General features: G+C 45.8%; 1 protein-coding gene across 1 annotated transcript; it reads left to right on the top strand.

Annotated features, from left to right (window-relative positions):
• Nucleotides 1-2,243: 2,243 nt before the first annotated feature.
• Nucleotides 2,244-17,989, top strand: GFI1B (growth factor independent 1B transcriptional repressor). Its single transcript, XM_050927070.1, has 7 exons — nucleotides 2,244-2,603; nucleotides 8,713-8,854; nucleotides 11,666-11,833; nucleotides 13,271-13,533; nucleotides 14,197-14,334; nucleotides 15,286-15,451; nucleotides 16,254-17,989. Exons 2-7 carry the CDS (start codon nucleotides 8,740-8,742, stop codon nucleotides 16,430-16,432), a joined length of 1,029 nt encoding a protein of 342 aa, XP_050783027.1. The 5' UTR covers nucleotides 2,244-2,603; nucleotides 8,713-8,739; the 3' UTR covers nucleotides 16,433-17,989.
• The last annotated feature ends 1,294 nt before the right edge of the window (nucleotides 17,990-19,283 follow it).

Genomic DNA, 19,283 nt, shown 5'->3' with positions numbered 1-19,283 from the left:
CTTTGGAACCTGTGACACCTGATTCAGCCAGATGGGTTTGGTGAGATTTTATTAAGTACATTGTTGGGTTCTCTACATAGTGTGTCCAGCAAACAAAGCCTAATAGAGTCAGGCCTGATTGGATGGCTGTTTTCTCCAACTGCAGTCCCAGAACTAGATTCTGGCCCCAAGTGTTTCAGGAAATAACATCTCAGCTCTTTCACCAGGCTTTCATCTTTCCCGTTTGTTTAATTGGTGCAATTCTCTTCATAGAAAACCCCTGGCGTTCCAGTTCCCTTACTGGTTTTCTTTCACAATGCATGTTTTTGCAGGGGGAAATATAATACCACAAATGTCTGTGTTTAAGAGGATGCAAATCAGTTTGCCAGCACAATCCTTTGTGAACAGTTTCTTTCATGCAAAACTCTGCTAGATAAATAAAAATCAAAGGGGGGAATAGGAGAGAGGAGGGAGGGGAGATGCTGCTTCTATCAACAACCAGAGTTAATTATCATTCAGCAAAATCACAGATGTGACAGAATCAAAAACAATTAAGATCTGAATCTTTCTGAACTTTGGAGAAGTCTAGATCTAGAGCTAAACGTTGCAACCAAAGCTGTAGCAAGGGCCCTCGCCTTGTCTAGTATCTGAGGAAGTAAGGAGTGTGAAGGGCTGGGGGCTGGCTGTGTTGTGTGATTTGAGATAGCACCAGTAGATGGCACCATAAACAGAAAACCTCACAAGAACTGTCATTAGTAAAGAGACAAGGTGGATGAGGTAATATCTTTCAGTGGACCAACTTCTGTTGGTGGGAGAGACAAGTTTTCCAGTGACATAGAGCTCTTCCTCTGTGTAGCTTGAAAGTTTGTTTCTCGCACCAACAAAAGTTGTCCTAATAAAATATATTACTTCACCCACCTTGTCTCTCGAATATCCTGGGACCACTATGGCTATAACAACACTGCATATTATGAGTAGAGTATAAAATACCTGTCACTTATATGTAGGTAGTAGTTTTACTTCTTCGGGATGATTGCAACATTGCAACAGGAGCTCATTTAACTGCAAAAGGAACAGCATTGCTTCCTAATACCTGCACCATGTTGAACTGTATAGGACAAAGGGACAAGTTGATTCCTGGTGTAACTCCACTGGTTCTCCAAAAAATAAAGTGTATTTGAAAAGGTTCCTACTGAGCAGAAAAACTCCACTAAGTGAAAGCATTTCTTTGATGGCATCCACAAGCACGTTCTGTACTCCACACATGGATATGTATCCGATCTAAGATTACACTTCTTAAATTGTAAACTCCTTGGGCAGACACCTTGTCTACTCCATGCTCTGTACATTGCTGAGCATGCTGATAGAGCACAATGCTTTGCACGTGCCATAATACGAGTGTGTCTCGGATAGGGAAGATCAGAGAGAACAGGAGAAAGTGGAGGGCAAGTTTTTACTGGCATGTCATTTGGGGAGATCACATTACTATCAGTGCGGCACGTGAGAGCACTGTCTAGTGATTATTGCAAGTTGGTGATATTCAGAACTCACAGATTCTGTTCCCAGCTCTCTACAGGTTCACTGTGGGATTTGGGCAAGTCAGTTTACTTCTATGTGATTAGATTTCCCCATTTGCAAAGTGCCTCACAAAGGTGGTGTGATGTTCAGTTGTTTCATATTGGTAAATTCCTTTGTGATTCTTGGGTGAAGGCAGCTACAGAAGAACAAATTCTTATCTTTACTCTTGAAAAGCATATTGGAAAGATGTCTATTAATTAACTTGCATTTTTCTAAATATATATTTATATAATACATGAATGAATGATGAAGTATGTGTACACACATATACAAAAATCTGCATTTATATACATATCTATAGTTGGATATACATGCAACAAACTAAATAAGTATATACATTACATGCATACATTTAGCAAAAATACAAGATCAATAACAAGCATCTTTTGCAGATATTAGATGGAGGCATCAAATCCTTTTTTCCATGTAGACTGCAGAGGTAAAAATAGACTTTGAAATAAAAAAAATCTTGTGTATGTGCATTAAATGTTTTTGTGCATGAGACTGAAGTGTGTGCATGAGAGAGAGTGGTAGGATGTCTGTGAGAGCGGTGATGTGTAAGTGAGTGTGTGTACAAATACAGCTTCCTTAACAGCCATTTCTCTTTTGGTAAAGTCTGTTTGGTACATTATTTCCCTGTGTCATGCACGTTGACAGTATCACAAAAGACTATTCCAGCAGAAAGCCTCACTGTGTTAAGGGCACTGCTTCTACAGAGCATAGTTTTGCAACATGAATTCTCTTCAAGTTTTCAAAGTCCTGGAAAGTTTTGATAAGCAAATACTGTCCAGGCTCTGCTTCTCCATTGGTCGTTTCTTCACCGCCAGATTTTGACACAAATAATCTGATTGAAAAATCAGGGAGGGGAACAGGGGCAGAAAACAGAAAGAAAAAAGGAGAAGTATCTATTTCAGAAGACAGCTACCAAGTGAAAAAGTGGAAGAAAGAGCCACAGAAAGAGAAAGAGAAGACCTCTTGCTGGGGGGTTTGTCTGGGGAGATTTCAAGGCTGGGCTTAATTCCTGCAAACCACAGTTCCCAAAACAGGTGATTTTTTTTACACATTTACTAACTTTGTTGAATTCATTCCTATGATGTGTCTTCATAAGCTTTTCTTTTTTCTTTTCTTGCGTTTGCGGATATATTCCACCACACAAGTCAGTTACATGGGCTGGGGATTGTTTTAGGATAATAAGGTGCTTAGATAAAATGATCAAACCTTTTAAAAACTGTACATTGATTTAACTTAAACACGTGCACACGGGCATGTGCATGCACACACACTAAAGTAAGTAGTAACAGAGAATGATAACAGCAAAAACAGGTACAGATAAGATATTAGTATGCCCTTCAACACCTAGGTCACAACAAGCACCTAGAAGCAGGACTCATTTCCGGATGTGCCCCCTTCTATCTCGGCAATGAGGACATATTACATTTTTTCTTTTAAATGATATTTTCATGGGGCCACATCTTCACCGTAAGTACATTTGCAAAGCTCCATTTACTTCAATGAAGCAATGCCAGTTTACACTAGTTGAGGATTTGGCCCATATTAGTTAGTATTTTTGGCTCCTGTTTATCAATTGATTTAACTTGTTTTTCCCCATCTTAAATATGCCTATTAATGTGGCAAAATTTTTAGCATATGGAATAAGTCTGAACTCCCGCCTGACATACAGCCAGATCGGTTCAATGCACTGGGCAGGTGAATGGACAAATGACAAGCCCATAAGATGGGTGAGCCTGTAAATTAAAGGAATATAGGATTTGCTTTACATTACCTTGCCAAAGCTATTTATCTTTTGACACCCGATTCAATGCCCATTGAAGTCAACGAATCCGGCTCCTAATGAACAATCCTGAAATCACTTTTTAAATCACTTTATTTTTAAAAAAATGTATTTAATCCAGATGGGCAGGTATTTCCATCCACATCATGGGCAAAATTATAATGAAAAATTGCCAGCCCTGGCACAACATCCATTTGCCCAACTTTACCATGATAATGAAGAACTAATTATATGTTTACCTGTCCACTAAAAACAAGTACAAATTACTCATCCCTGGTGAGCAGAATTTTATAAGGCTGGACTAGTGAGTTTAAATTTTGGTTTAAAAGACTGAAAGTCTTTAGAATGCTACTTAAGATCCAGTGTCAGGAGCCTCTAAAACCTCTTCTTTTGTTAGCACTCAAAACAATTAAAATACATACTGATGGTAGTGAGGTTTCTTCATAACGTAGAATCTTCTGTAAGACAGAGTTCTTTATTTTTAGAAGGTTTGTGCTTTGGTTTGTTTTTCTTTTGTTTTGCACCAGAATACTGGGGAAAAAACTATAATATCAAATAAGGTTTATAGGAAGAAGAAAATATTTTCCCCTGGCTGAGCCCTTGTACAGTTATCAGCCCATCTGAAAATGTATTTTATTTGTAACTCTAAAAGTCTGTCATGAATTTCCTTCAAACCTAGTGAAAAAAGCTTCCTTCATCTCAGAGTTTACTTTCCAAATTCGGAGATAGAGAGACTTGAATTTCAGGAGTTACAAGGGGATGAAAATCTGTCTTATAATGGAACATATGTTACAAATGTAAGGCCTGATTCTGGATGGTGTTCAGGATTAGGTCCATAGGGTGCAATCCTGCAAACACCTGCTATCAAATATTTGCTTATTGTTGTGAGTATTCCCATTGAAGTCAATGGAACTACTCACAGATGTAAGTACTTCACTCGGTAGTAAGTGTTTTCAGCATCAGGGTCTAAGCTATAAAGACTATATTCGCCTCTGCATAACAACCATCTCCTGACAAGCACGAGTCCTTTACAGCACTGACAAAGGGCCTGATCCCCCATTTTTTGTGCACTGCAAACTCCCATTCATTTCCGTGCAAGTCAGGGATGCACAAGGAATGCAGGATCAGGCCCTATGTCTCAGCTCAAACAGAAGCCAGAAACCCCTGAAAATTAGACATTTTAATAGAAGTTCTTATACATTGAGTGTAATAATGTGACTGTAGTACATCCTATACATTTTTGATGAGATATTCCCTATAAATTCTATTGACCACCTAGCAACAGTGTCCTAAAGGCTCTAGGAATCTTTGGGATGGAAGGTGCGCTGCAAATATAAGATATTATTGTGAACATTGGCTTAGATTTTCAAAGTGGCTAGTAACTTTGGGTGCCTCAGTTTTGCGGGTACCAAAAATGCATGAACAGGGCCTGATTTTCAGACATGGCTGACCATCCACCCTTTGTAAATCAGGACCTTTAAGGGGTCTCAAGTTAGGCACCCAAAAAATTAAAAAGTCCAAAATCACTAAATCACTAGCCACTTTTGAAAAATCTAGGAATATTTTTTCCACGCTGAAAGCCAAAACTGTAACTTGGCTGCTCTTCCTGGGGCTTCCTCTGGCTCCTTGAAAAACATAATAGCCAGTTGCACGTTCTGTAACTGAGCAGTAAACAAGTAACTCCGATGAGTCTGACTTTGAATTTACATTCTCTTTTGAACCAAGAAGAAGCCAAAATAAACACATTTTGGGTAATCATCCTTGGCTAGTCAGTGAAACCTTCCTTATATGATCACCATCCAAGGAAGGGATTGTCATGAAAGAGATCAGCAAAAACCAGCTCCCTAAAAGATGGATTTTAAACTAAAAGTTGAACAAAACTGTTCTGGAAGACTCATTGGTTGCTTAAGACATAGGGCTGCCAATGCTGGTTGTACATATTCCTGGAGGTTTCATCACATGGCATAATCTTTAATTAAAAATTAATCTTCGATTCCTGGAGACTCCAGGACAATCCTGGAGGGTTGGCAATTCTACAAAATAAGACAAGGTGTTGTCTGTTAAAGGTGGGGTCCATAGTGCTGGTTTCCCTTGACATCATGGTTACATATTAGTAGCAGTTGACCACTTGCTACTGATAATCTGTGTTTCAGAGGGAGATAATATTTTTCTCTCACAATCTGTGCTTCCAGCTTTCCTCACATTTGGTCGTGTGAATCACAAATATAATCTGATGCAGTTAATTAACTACACTCTGGGTTCCCAGTTCCTGTTTTCTCTGTAATGTGGGGGGGGGACTTCCTTTTGCAACGTTCAGTAGTGTATCAAAGATTGCTGAACTAGGCACAAGCCATTATCTGCCATAGAAACACTGAGCCAAATTTGGCTGTCAGTTATACTGGTGTAAATCTGGAGTAATTCCATTGATTTCTATGGAGCTCTTCCAGATTTACTCTAGTGAACTGAGAGCAAAATTTGGCCCAGTGTATCTAAATGAAACACTGTGGGCCCAATCCGGCAAACAGCCCACCTGGAAAATTCCTATTGACTTCAGTGGAAGTTCTACACACATTGACTTGCATGATTGGGCCTTGTAACTTTGTGGTACTTAAAAGAAGCCTCATTAGGGAGTTACGGGAAAGTAAATAGAACTAGGTAATATGGAGTCATTGCTTGCAAATCACACTGATGGTTAAAATACGCTGTCCGTTTTCAGCCCTATATTGGTGCCCCCTTCTAACTTTCTGTCACGGAGTCACCGGGCGATGCTCTGGAACTGCTCCCCACCAAGCCAGGCAGGACTTTGGGGAGCCTCCTCTCCCTTGGAGCAGACTTGTTCAGGGCAAGAAGCTCACATGTCTTCATCTCCTGGGTCTCTCCTTGTAGCATTCAGCATCCTCTGCCCCTCCGTGCACTTCCCACAGCGAGCTCGCCCCAGCGGGGTCCTGGGGAAGCCACAGGGTCCTGCACCCCCACTTTGCAGTCAGATGTGACTCTCAGCCAGCCAGTAAAACAGAGGTTTATTCGATGACAGGAACAGGGTCTAAAATAGAGCTTGGAGATACAGCGAACCAGACCCCTCGGCCGGGTCCATTCTAGGGGGCAGTGAGCCAGACCTCACGTCTGCACTTCACTCCTCGTCCCCAGTCAACTCCAGACTAAAAACCCACTCCAGCCCCTCCTCTCTGCTCAGCCCCTTTCCTGGGCCAGGAGGTCACTTGATCTCTTTGTCTCCAACACCTTCAGCGGGCACCTTTGCAGAGGAGGGGCCCAGGCCATCAGTTGCTAGGAGACAGAGTGCCAGGCATTTAGGTGCACTGGCCCTTTGCTCTGCCAGATACTTAAGAACTGCCATGGGGACACTGAGGCACCAACACAGTATTCAGAGAAAACATTAAGAACATTCCTAGTTCATCACACTTTCTAACATAAAAAAAAATATTTTTGCGCCACAAACTTTCACGTTAACCTCAAGTCACTTGCAATTTTCTTGGTAAAATGTGAAGAAAACCAGATGAGCCTATTTCAGAGTAAAAACTGACTAGGTCAAGATTTGGTCCAAAGATGGATTATTAAGTGATAGGATTCCTGGGCCAGATTTACAAAGGTATTTAGGTTCCTAAAGATGAGGATGGGGTGACTGGTTTGATTTACAAAAGCACCTAAACTAGTTAGGTGCCTAACTATCATTGACTTAAATAGGACGTAGGCACCTAGCCTATGCAGGCACTTTTGTAAATCACACTAGACACTATTCGCATCTTCTGGCACCTAAATGCTTTTGGAAATCTGTTCCCTTGTCCCTTGGAACACTTAAGACAACACTGGACAAAGCACTAGCCTATACAATTGTATTTCAAATACTCAAAGTCATTTTCTGCACTGGGCCCTGGAGAATGGACTAGCTGAACTCAGAGACCTTTCCCATCTCTAGTTGCTGTATTTCCATGATCCATTCACAACTTTCCCTGGCTGCCCTATGCTGCCTCACTGAGACATTTCAGGTCATTCTTGCTCCACAGGTGCTGGGCTTTTTTCAGTAAATATGTACATTACGCTTCAACTGTTCTCATGTGGGGGAGGGAAAGGGGGAGAAGAACACTTCCCTGTCAACATAGACCAAGGATTTACTACAAGCTTTCCAGGGTAAAATATACCAGGCTTTGCTTTTACTGTCACTGTACTGAACAAGTATAGCGAAAAATGCAAATATGCATGCAAATAAGAGATCAGCTGATCTCCTTGTAGTGTCTAACGTTGAACACTTTCCCGTGTTCTCTAGCACAAGGCCAGTTATTAGCCCTTGGGAAGTGGGGAGGGAGTAGGCCTGGGTACTAAAGATAACAGATGCATTGCAAGGGAATTTCATATGATTAAATTTCAGCATTTTATGTTTGTTTCTAACTCGTGCATTTCTACAGCCTCATGGTGTTTGTTTCAGAATCAGCGTGTAACCCTTTCTCACTCAGCACTTCTGCTATGCCATTGCTTTGACTGTCATTTGTCAGCTAAAAAGCCAAATCATCATGAGTGCTGGTAAAGAAATATCATGTACATTAAAGAGCTTCACCCCACATAAGATCAAGGGTCCCTATCTGCCATTAATCAGCATGTCTTTCACATTGTTTTGCTGTTATTATTATCATTAGCGTTTGTATTGTGGCAGCAACTAGGAGTCTTGTCACGAAATAGGACCCCATTGTGCTAGGCACTGTAGAGACACAGAACAGAAAGACAGCCCCTGGCCCAAAGAAATGTTTTCCTGCCAGCTCTCCCACTTCGTTGTACATTCAAAAGAATAGAATCAGAGATGCAGCATTGTTTAGTGGCTAGAGTTGGGGAATAGGAGTTCTGTGCTCAGTTCCCGACTTTGTCACTGACTCACTGTGTGGCCTTGGGCAAATCATTTAACCTCAATGTGCCTCAGTTTCTCCCTCTGTAAAATAAAGATAACAATACTTTTTTGCCAGGGGGAAAGGTGGAAGGGGGCAGGGAGCTTATAAGGTTTAAATCTTTATTAAAGCACTTTGAGATTTGCTGTCATCTCTGCAGCCAGTGACAAACAGTGTCTGAAAATGACATGGTGTTCCTCTTGCCCTGTCCATGGGTTTCAGTTTCCTGCCTGGATTTGTGGAATCCATCCCAGCTCCTAATTCCCTGCAGCTACTCCTCTTTGACTGGCTAGGGATAAGGGGAGCAGAATCTTTCAGCTGAATGCTCTGTCTCAGTATAGGTTGTTCATCCATAAACATGACATATGGGTTTTATTTCCGGTCATCAAAGCACCAGGAGCTGGGGGATAGGAGGGTGGGGAGTGATAGAAAACATTTATTTCCCTCACCATTATTTATCCCATCCTTCAGTGTTTCTGCCCAGGAAGTGCCTGGAAAATGCCACGTTCTTTTTTGGTGAAGAGCAAGAAGGCCCATACCTACCACCAGCACCACTCTGTGGAAGAGGACCTGCCTGTTTCCACTTGGGATCCCATACCATCGCTCTGCCTTGGTGAGTCAGATCCATCCTCTGGACTTGCTGAAGTACACCAAGGCAAACCGCAGTCGGAAAGCCATGCTGGCAGTATAACACAGAGCTGTGATAACCAGCTGGGAACCAATTTAAGTAGCTTGCCCATTGAAGTGAATGGGAGTTTAGCGTGAGTAAATAGGGAGTTTGAACTGATTAAACAGTGAGGTGAAGAGCCCCAATACACAGACATTCGCTTCCCCTCTGCACACTTTCTCTCTTGCACTCCCTCTAGACCAAATCTGCTGCTGGCATAAATAGGTACAACCCTGCTGAAGTCAATGGAATTGCACCTTATTTTCAGAAACTGCATTTGGCCTCTGTCTGTATCTCCCCTTTGACTTGATGGTTTAGTAATTCCAGGGGCAGTGCAGAGACACCATACTATATTGGAGGGCTATGCTCACACATATGAATTTAAAAGTTTGAATAAATGTGTTTCTATTGATTTCCAGATCTCTGCCTTGGTTGCTGGAAATCACTGCAAAAAACCCTCCCTTCTTCTGCTTTCTTTCATTTTAAATATAAATATTTATTCCCATTTTCCCCCCGAGGGCAGTTTTAGTACATACAATGAAACCGGTGTGGATCTCGCTGCACTTATGTACAGCAAAGGCAGCTGACTCCAGCAAACATCCGCTAGCGATCAGAAATGCTTGGAGATGGTGGCTGAATTTTTCCTGGCTCCTAACCATGCTGCTTGTATACCTTTTTGCCACACATACACTCTTTGTCTCTGCCCCATCCATACACTAAAAGCAGCAAAGAATCCTGTGGCACCTTATAGACTAACAGACGTTTTGGAGCATGAGCTTTCGTGGGTGAATACCCACTTCTTCAGATGCATCTGAAGAAGTGGGTATTCACCCACGAAAGCTCATGCTCCAAAACGTCTGTTAGTCTATAAGGTGCCACAGGATTCTTTGCTGCTTTTACAGATCCAGACTAACACGGCTACCCCTCTGATACTTGACATCCATACACTGTCGCTTTGGGCATGTCTATGCTGCACCTGCGGGTGTGAATGGCAGCTCTAGTAGATATACCTGCACTAGCTAGCTCATTACAAATAGAAGCAAGGACACTATGGCCTGGGTTTCTGTGGGGACTAGGTACACATCGAGGTGCACACTACCTTGCACTGGTGGTGCTGAAGCCTGCCCCACAGCATCCTCACTCCTAAGCTAGAGTCCAGTGAACACAGATATCTCTACCCGAGCTGCAAATCACACTCCCAGCTGCAGTGTACCCCATGTCTGTCTATACCCCACTGTCTGTGTGTTACCAACTGTCGCAAGGAACTTCACAGCAGGATGGAGGGGTGACAGGATACCAGTGTAGTCATGACTGTGAAAGGATTTGCTTCCTATTTCACAGTGGGGAGCTTGAGGGGCAAGCTGAGGTGTGTTGCCTGCACTTAAACCAGCCTTCTTTTGTGGATGGACTACCCGCCCCTACCAACCCCACCCCACCCCCACGCATTCTCCCACAGATGTCACTGGAGCAGGACAGGTGGGGCAGTTATCTGCACCCCTCAGGCATGATTCAAATTTACTTTATTCAAATTCAGGCTCAATTTACAGTTTGTTTTGGCCCTGTCTGTGAAACTAGAGCTACCCCTGCCATACCCTCATGGGAAGAAGTAAAGAGAAAGCATGGGAAATCCTCATCCTTTGGAGAGTCCTATTGTCCAGTTTAGTACCAAGGAAGGGTCTATTACCCTCAAGAAACCCCAGCCTTTTCTGAAATCTATGACACTCTCCCTTTTCAGATAGTCCAACTCCTCTCATTTCCAAGGTCAACACCAGGGGTGGCTCCAGGCACCAGCGCAGCAAGTGCGTGCCTGGGGCGGCAAGCTGCGAGTGGCAGCCTGCCGGTCACTGTGAGGGAGGCAGGCAGGCGGCTTTCAGCGGTGCACCTGCGGGAGGTCTGCCAGTCCCGCGGCTTCGGCGGCAATTCGGCAGCGGGGACGCCGATGGCGCAGCACCGGCGGACCTCCTGCAGGTATGCCGCCAAATCCGCGTGACCAGCAGACCGACCGCAGGCGCTTGGGGCAGCAAAAAACATAGAACCGCCCCTGGTCAACACACTTCTGAGCAAGGAGAGAGGTGAAACCAGTACTGGGCCTCAGACCAATTCAGACACTTGGAACAGGCCCATTACATCTCCTATTGCTAACCAGCAAAAGGTGGTGGGTCTGTTTTAGAGATGGCCTGGCCAGGTGTACAGAAATGTGAGGGTCATTGAACAACGGGGTAGGGAGGAGACTTCTGGGCTCTGTTTCCAGCTCTGCCACAATGTGACAAGCCCTTTGCCCTCAGTTTATCTGTCTAGAAAATGGGAATAATAAACCTGAACTCTCTGCAGGAAAGGCGGCGAGGCTGAATTTGTTAAGCATGTGGATGAAAGATGTTATATACGTGCAACTTACTGTAACAAACCCCTGGGCACTTAGGATTTCATGGCTGTCAGTCTGCTGCATACCAAGTGCCCCACTCCTTCCTCCCTGCTTTCCTCTTCCCAGTCCATGGTTTGCCACTTGGACCATCAAAGCAATGATAGAATTCAGATTCTTCTTCTCCAGCATGCACAGGCCCTGACTCTGGAGCTAAGAATAATCTCCATTAGCACTACAGGGCTTATGACACACGGTTAAGCAGTTCTGATTCCATCCACCAGAGGACAATGGTGCACATACACAGACACACTCATTCATATACACTCACTAACTCATTACAATATTGATATTTTGCCAGCTAGAATAAATTAACCCTGATGCCATTCTGATCGCAGCCCCATGTGACAATTCATCAGAAGAAGTCAGGACCTTCAGCACAGAGTTCAAAAGCAAGTACCCAGAATGCCTTGTTCCAAAACAAGACAAGGACCATGCTGGACTGAAGGAAGAAGGTGCGCCTGCCCTGTATCTGAACAGGACACTGTCAGGGCCTCCAGCTCAAGGTTAGCTATACAAGGCCAGGCTCTCCAAAGAGCTCAGGGCCTGATTTTCACATGCTCAGCACTTACAGTTGGGGTCAGATTTTCAAAAGACTTCAGTGCCCAGCTGGCTCTCACTGTGACAACTCTGATCACACTGTTTATGGCAGAGCTGAGCCCTTTTGAAAACCTGGCCCTAAATGGTTCATGAATCGAAGAATTGTATGGTGGTTGTTGCTTTGGTAACAAGGCCCTCAGAATAAATAGGGATCAAGAGATATTCTTCCACATTATATGAGGTATTGGCCAACTAAAGGCCTAGTGATTCTGAGAGGGTTTCATCCACTAGCTCGCCTTCACAGCCAACATCTGAATGTAGGAATGTCATGGCCCATCGGCACCAGCCCCGCTAGCCCCATGTTAAAGGGAAGTCTCATATCAGTCAAGGTAACATGAGTGCTGGAAGCATCTCTTCCCTACCTCACAGGCCCTGGTGGCCTTTAAACCTGATGAGCTTGGCATATGGTTACCACAGTATGGGCACCTTAGAGATGTTGGTGAATGAGAGATAGACTGAGGTTGTTACTGTCATGGTTGCATATGGCCCCACATGTGCACGCACGTCCATACCACCACACTCTTAGATCACCACCTGATGACAGTACCCAAACCCCTCTGTTCTCGGTCTGCGGTAGGTTGCCCAGTCTGCTTGTACGTAGCAGGCCATTGACAGGCACTGCACCAAACTCAGAAGTACAAGCTGAGCTGTTGGGAAGTATTAACTGCCCTGCCTGGAGTATCAGCAACATGAAGCTAATCCAGCCACAGTACGCTGGGACAGATTTGAGTCTAGGGTGGCTCCTAGACCACATACAGCAGAAGTAAGACAGCCCTGCCCACCTACCAGAGTTACGAGAAGGCTTTTCTGTATTTCCCACGGGCAGCATTTCCCTCTGTGCTTCTGGGACAGATGTGTGTCATGCCCGACAGCACGGCCATAAATTTTAGACTGAGACTAGAAACATGTCAAACCCTCCTAACCGTGAGCTTGTTCTGTAGTTTCCCCACAAGAGAGAAGAGACAGTAACGAATGCAAAGGGGACTTGTTACTGAGGCACAGCCACACCCTGCAGTTCTCTCTGAGGCTGTAGCTCCCAGAATGCACTAGTGTCATTACACAGGTTCTCTAAAAGCTCTGGCCGGGCCTGGGCATCCATGAAAGGGACTGAATCCTGATCTGGATGCTGTGGCTTAGGCCCATCTGTAGATGAGATCAGCGTTTGAAAGGAAGCGCACTGGTTACTAATCTTTCCCTGTAGCTTTCCTGAGTCAGGTATTCTCATTATAGATATTAAGCAGTAATAAAATGACTGTGCTGAGCAGGTCTGGGAGCATTTGCATGAGTACCCAGGCAAAGCAGAAAGCCTGCCAATCTGTTCTCCTTCTCCTTTGCCACCTCAGAGACATCCGTCCCAGCTCTGCAAGTTAAGGGCTGCAGCAATTCCACAAGCACCCCTACCTTCTACAAGCCCAGTTTCTCTTGGGATGCCTTCCATTCTCCATACAGCTACAGGCAGATGTCTTCCAGCATGCAGTCAGCCCTCCTGGAGCGCTCAGTTAGTCTGTATGGCAGCCATCTCCTGCCGAGCTCTGAGCCGCCTATTGATTACAGCATGCGTTACTCACCGGACATGGAGACGTACCACTGTGTGAAGTGCAACAAGGTGCATCACCCACTGAAGCCATAGGGCTGGGGAGGAGCCTGGGGTGATTTTCATCACATACATACACCAGTGTCCCCCAGGCTTGATTTAACATACAAGGGACCCAGCTGGAGGATGGATACCGGGGGTCCGATATGGCCAAGGGCACAGGGAGCCTATGCGGGCAATATATGTACTTAGTGCTCAGTGCTTCCCCACCCATGCCAGACCAAAAGTATAGCCACTATCAAGATGAAGCAGAAGGTCTCTGTAAACAAGAACCTGGCTCTGCTGAGCAGAGATTGGCATAAGCCAGAGTTGGATCTGGATCTGAACATCCTCAGAGTTTGGATCTAGAGTTTTGTCTCAGCCCACTGGGAGAGTAAGGCTAGCTGCCATGTTCAGAGCCAGCGTGAAAGTTTGGGAAGAGCGGGTGTGCACCCAGGGGTTTGGTTTGAGCCCCTCTCTGCTGGTAAATAAGAGCACCTCATTTTGACTAGCTCAGAAGTAGAACTAGCAAAGACAGCTGGCCATTCACTCTCCTGGCTAGGGAAATAGTTCTGTGATTGGGCTCAGCTAATATGGGCATCTGGAGGGAAACATCTGACAAAGAGAGGGAATGGAAAATAGAGTTGGAGACATGATTGGCTCCCAGGATCCTCATTGGCAGCTTTCTTCTTCTAGGTATTCTCCACCCCACATGGGCTGGAGGTCCATGTCCGAAGATCCCACAGTGGGACACGGCCCTTTGCTTGTGATGTGTGCGGCAAAACCTTTGGACATGCTGTGAGCCTGGAGCAGCACACGAACGTCCACTCCCAGGTTGGTAGCCAACAGGGAGCCGAAGGGATTGCAGAGTCACCCGCAGCACTGAATTGCCAAAGTGGTTGGCTCTTCTGATACCTTGAAGCAGAGTCTAGGCAAATCCCGGCTCATGCTGAGTCCTCCTTGTTAGGTTAGGTGGCACACCTCATGTGACATGATATGATTTGCTGGACTTTAATTGGCAGGCCCTCTTGAAAAATAGCAGAGAGTTTGGGAGGGAAGAGACATAACTAGAGATGAGTCTGAGCCACAACATTCAGATCTGGAGCCAGATCCAAATGTCCTAAGAGTTAAGGGGTTGTCTGGATAACCAGGGGTTTGGCTCAGTCCACTGCAGCAAGACGGGCGCCCTGTGACATTCAAGTCTGAGCATCCTCAGAGTTTGAGAGTATTTGGATACAGGGATTTGGCTGACCTCCATCTGTTATAACAAAGGGGGAATCCCCGGCAGGTAAACACAACAGCCTTCCTGCAGACACACCAACAGCACAACACCAGTGCCAAGAACATTTACACAGCCACAACGGCCAGGAGGACTGAGGACAATGGACCTCATTCTTGGCTTTCTGTTCTCAGAAATCTCAATGCTCTCCTTGGTAAATCCCTCCACAAGTCTGAGGTTCATTTGCAATAGTTTCCTCCTGTGATTCACCTCCTCCTGCACGAAACAATCTAGTGGCTCAGACTCCTGTAAGCTATTTGGGGCAGAGACTTTTTTATCCTGTGTTTGGACAGCACCTAGCACAATGGGGTCCTCCTGGTCCATGACGAGTTGTTCCTGTGTGCTTCTGTCATACAAATGAATAATAATAATAGTATTCCTAGGAGAGGATTACCTGATTTGTATTGTTTAACTTGCTAGCCTGCCCAGTTTTCTACTCGCTTTCGACTCCATCACTTCACTTGCGAATGACAAATCTGTCCCCAAAATTTCATTTCCCCCAACAGGAGAGAAGCTTTGAGTGTAAGATGTGTGGAAAGACTTTTAAACGCTCGTCTACATTGTCCACCCACCTCCTGATCCATTCAGACACGCGGCCCTACCCCTGCCAGTACTGCGGCAAGCGCTTCCACCAGAAATCAGACATGAAGAAACACACCTACATTCATACGGGTGAGAAACCTTTCTGACACAAAACACACACACACCCCGAGCCCACAGCAGTTATGCATACAGATGCACTCACATGCACACACACCAGTCACACATATTCGTGCACACATGCACCTGAGCTGACAACACTAACATGCACACGTGTACATGTACACCTGAGCCCACATTCATGCACACACATGTGCACACAGACACGTGAGCCCGATGTTCATGCACACACTTGTGCAAATGCACTGAGATGATGTAGAGTAAGATGCTGATGGTGAGCCCAATTGTGGGCTCATCATATGTGTTTTTAATGTTGCATGTATGTCAGAGGGTATGATAGATGGAGTCACACCTGTGCAGGGGGGGCAGCACGAGGTCCGGCCCCAATGAAGTCCCCCTGGCCCCCTGGAGGGGTTGAATGTTCCCCTTTGTGACCCAGTCCGTAATGCCAAGCGGGATGGATGAGCCCAATTTCCCTAGTGTAGAGGGTTTGAGTTTGTGTTCTGCTTGGGGGAGTTGAGCAAGGGGTGCAGGGATCAGAGACAGGGAACGAGAAAAAAGATGCAATGACAAAAAGAGGGTGAAAAAGAGCAGAGGGGGCACTGACTGAGCAGCTGTGGCAGAGAGGCCAGGGACTGAATGGGCTCTGCAGGCCGAGCTCCCCTCTCAGCCCTACAGGTGGTCCTTCCAGGGCCGCATGGCGGCACATCAGCAGGGCAGTGTGTGGCTAACAGACCCGCACTGCCCGAGCCGTCAGCCCAGCACAGACAGCCACCTCAGTTTGGATCCGTGATGGTTTGTTTCTGTCCCACAGGGGAGAAGCCCCACAAGTGCCAAGTGTGCGGCAAAGCCTTCAGCCAGAGCTCCAATCTCATCACTCACAGCCGCAAGCACACTGGCTTCAAGCCCTTCAGCTGTGAGCTCTGCGCCAAGGGCTTCCAGCGCAAGGTGGACCTGCGGCGACACAGGGAGACCCAGCACAGCTTGAAGTGAGAGCACAGCCCTAGCTCTGTCCTGGAGCCCCCACTCCCAGCCACATGGAATCCCACCAGTCTTCTGGCCTCGTCTCTCCCTCTGCTTGGCTTGGGGCACCCACCTTGTTAAATGCTTATCTCTGCCTGAATTCCCTGCGGGACTGGCACAGCAACGTCATCCTCCCTGGTGTTACCCCACATCCCCCTGTGCATGACCAAGAACAGCACCGCTGGGATCACTCACTGTCTAGTTTGATCACAGGCATTGGGCCAGGCTCTGATCTCAGTTACTCCAGTGTAAATCCCCTGGAGTCATCATTACTCTGGATTTACAATGAGTGCAGGATCTGGCTCATCTCATCCACTGGCAGCACAGAGGGACTCCTAGGTTGATGACCCCAACTGACTAGCAATCTGTGCCAAGCTCCCGAACCACGCTCTACTTCGATGGTTAGGAAGATAAGGCCTGGGCATGCAAATAATTTGCATTCAATGAGCTCCGCTCAGCTAAGACAGGGTTCCCACAGAGGGCATACATTTGGGGCACATACACCTAGCCTCACATTCTTTCAACAGGAGTCTTTTTGTTATCAGGTGAAAAATATGTAGCACTGCACGTTTATCTTACAATAGAGTTGCAGGGGAGGGCAATAAAAAATCAGACCCTACATGCCCATATTAGTACCACCTGGCTATCTACATGGACTTCTGAGCGACTCGGTATTCAGGACCGTGGGGAATTTTGTTTCCTGTCACTCTTATAAAGAAGAAGCTGATCTATCCATCTTGTACCCATCACATTAGTATGTGAGTACCCTACAAGTATTAGAAAGGCAAAGTAGCAGTATTTCCTTCTCTCTCTGGTCTAGCGGTTAAAGCACAGGGCTGAGAACAAGAGTCATGGGTTCTTTCCTTGGCGCTGCTACATCCTGACTATGTGACCCTAGGCAGGGCACTTCCCCTCTCTCTGACTCAGTTTCCCCGTCTGTAAAATGGAGATGATACTTCACCTCACAGGGATATTATAACTATTAATGTATCCAGGTTTGTCAAGTGCTTTGAGATCCTCAGCTGGAAGACACTAGAGAAGGGCAAAGAGCTATGTTAGGGAGAGAAGGGTCTTTAAATGAGAGGGGCAATGCAACCCCAACAAAGTCAGCCTGGGGCACTGTGTCAAACAGGGACATCGCCGTGTTTAGCCTGTAGCTGGGATGCAGCATCGATTCCTTTGTCCCTCTCTTTACGCCAGCACTGATGAATGAAACAAAAAGCCCTGCAGTGACTCTCCTATAGATAGGAAAGACATGATGCAAGTGGAGAATTCATTTACTGCCAGGAGGAAAAGGGCCAAATCCTGCTCTCACTTACCCCAGTGTAACTCCAAAGTAACCCCAGTGGCTCTGGCCCAGGATGTGAAGCATAAATGCCTCCGTGTTTGTACTGGGTCTAGGCTACTTTCCACTAATATGCAATCTGGCGACTCAAAACACTCTCCCCTCCTTTGCTTGTACATTTACATATGTATTTATACTGACTGTAATGTGTATTTTTACTGTAATAAACCAGACTGCAACAACCTGCTTGGCCCTGTTAGATTTCCCAGATAAACGCTACGTTTCTTCTCAGCACCCCGGGGAGGCAGACTATCACAACACTCTGTGGACTAAAGACACCCATTTCAGGAAAGGCTTTGGCCATGCCCAGCTCTGGATTTGCAATAGCCAGTCTGATTTACTAGTCTCTATCTTTACATATCACAGGGGCCTAGTCCACACCATGGACTGAAGTGTCACTTAGGGGGGAAATGCCAGCATAACCCAGTGGCTAAGGCACACTCATCTGCTACAGAGCGTCCTCTGCTCAGAGCCCACACGCAGACCAGCAAAGAACGCTTGGGTCAGGTTTTGGTCCTGTTCGCAGAGTGATACGTACAGAGAGCCCCATATAGCCAGAGTACAGTTACCATCAGCAGGTAATACACTGAGAGAGACTCGTCAACTCTTTCAATAGATCACAGCCAACGTTAGGATCCTGGTCAATGGCAGGGCCTCAAAGGTTGGGTATAAACACGTGGGGGAAATGGGGCTGAGGAATCACTCTCAGGATTACGAATGGGACAGCAAGCACGCACACAAACTCACACATACACAGGGACACACAGCGCATGCACTCCCCTGCCCTCACCTCTAAAAGTCATTTCAATATTACTAGAAGTGCTGCCAAGAATCCAAATATTGATTGTGATTTGTTTATTTTGCACCCCTAAAATCAATAAAAAAATATTTAAGGAGTTCCCAGGTATCTGAACCTCTAGACTGCTTCCCACTCCCAACCTCCCGTCTTTATGCTCTATGGCAGCAGGTGTTTAAGACTGAGTTACGGGCAGAGCTGGTCACTGCAATGCTGGCGTGGCCTGAATAAAAGCTACACCAAGAGCACCTGTAAAACCACTCATAAAAACAAATCAGACAGCTGGTTCTTCCAAGCACTAGCAAACAACAGCTGCTGTGTCTGGGACATTTCCATTGTTATCACTGATTTCCATGGGATGGCAGAGTTGCTGCTTGGGGGAGGAGGCCGATATCTCCTCTCCTGAATTCCTGCCTCTGCAGACAACTTCTTTCCTTCGAACCAAAGAGCCACTCACCTGCTTCAGTCATTTATTTTGCCTTGTACCCTAGGGTACATGGTGACGGCAGCAGCTCTGGTATCACTGAGCTGAGTGGATAACTGAAGAGTTGTTAGACTGGAGTAAGCAATGGCAGCCCTACATTTATACTAATTATGTGGTCACATGAGCCCTGTATATCTTGGAGTCTCATATCATGCAAGGCTGACTTAGGCACAGGCTGGACAGGCAGCCTCTAGAG

This window comes from Gopherus flavomarginatus, chromosome 17 (genome assembly GCF_025201925.1).
Source record: "Gopherus flavomarginatus isolate rGopFla2 chromosome 17, rGopFla2.mat.asm, whole genome shotgun sequence".
In the NCBI taxonomy this organism is placed as follows: domain Eukaryota; kingdom Metazoa; phylum Chordata; order Testudines; family Testudinidae; genus Gopherus; species Gopherus flavomarginatus.
This window is presented reverse-complemented; position numbering and strand designations above follow the sequence as displayed.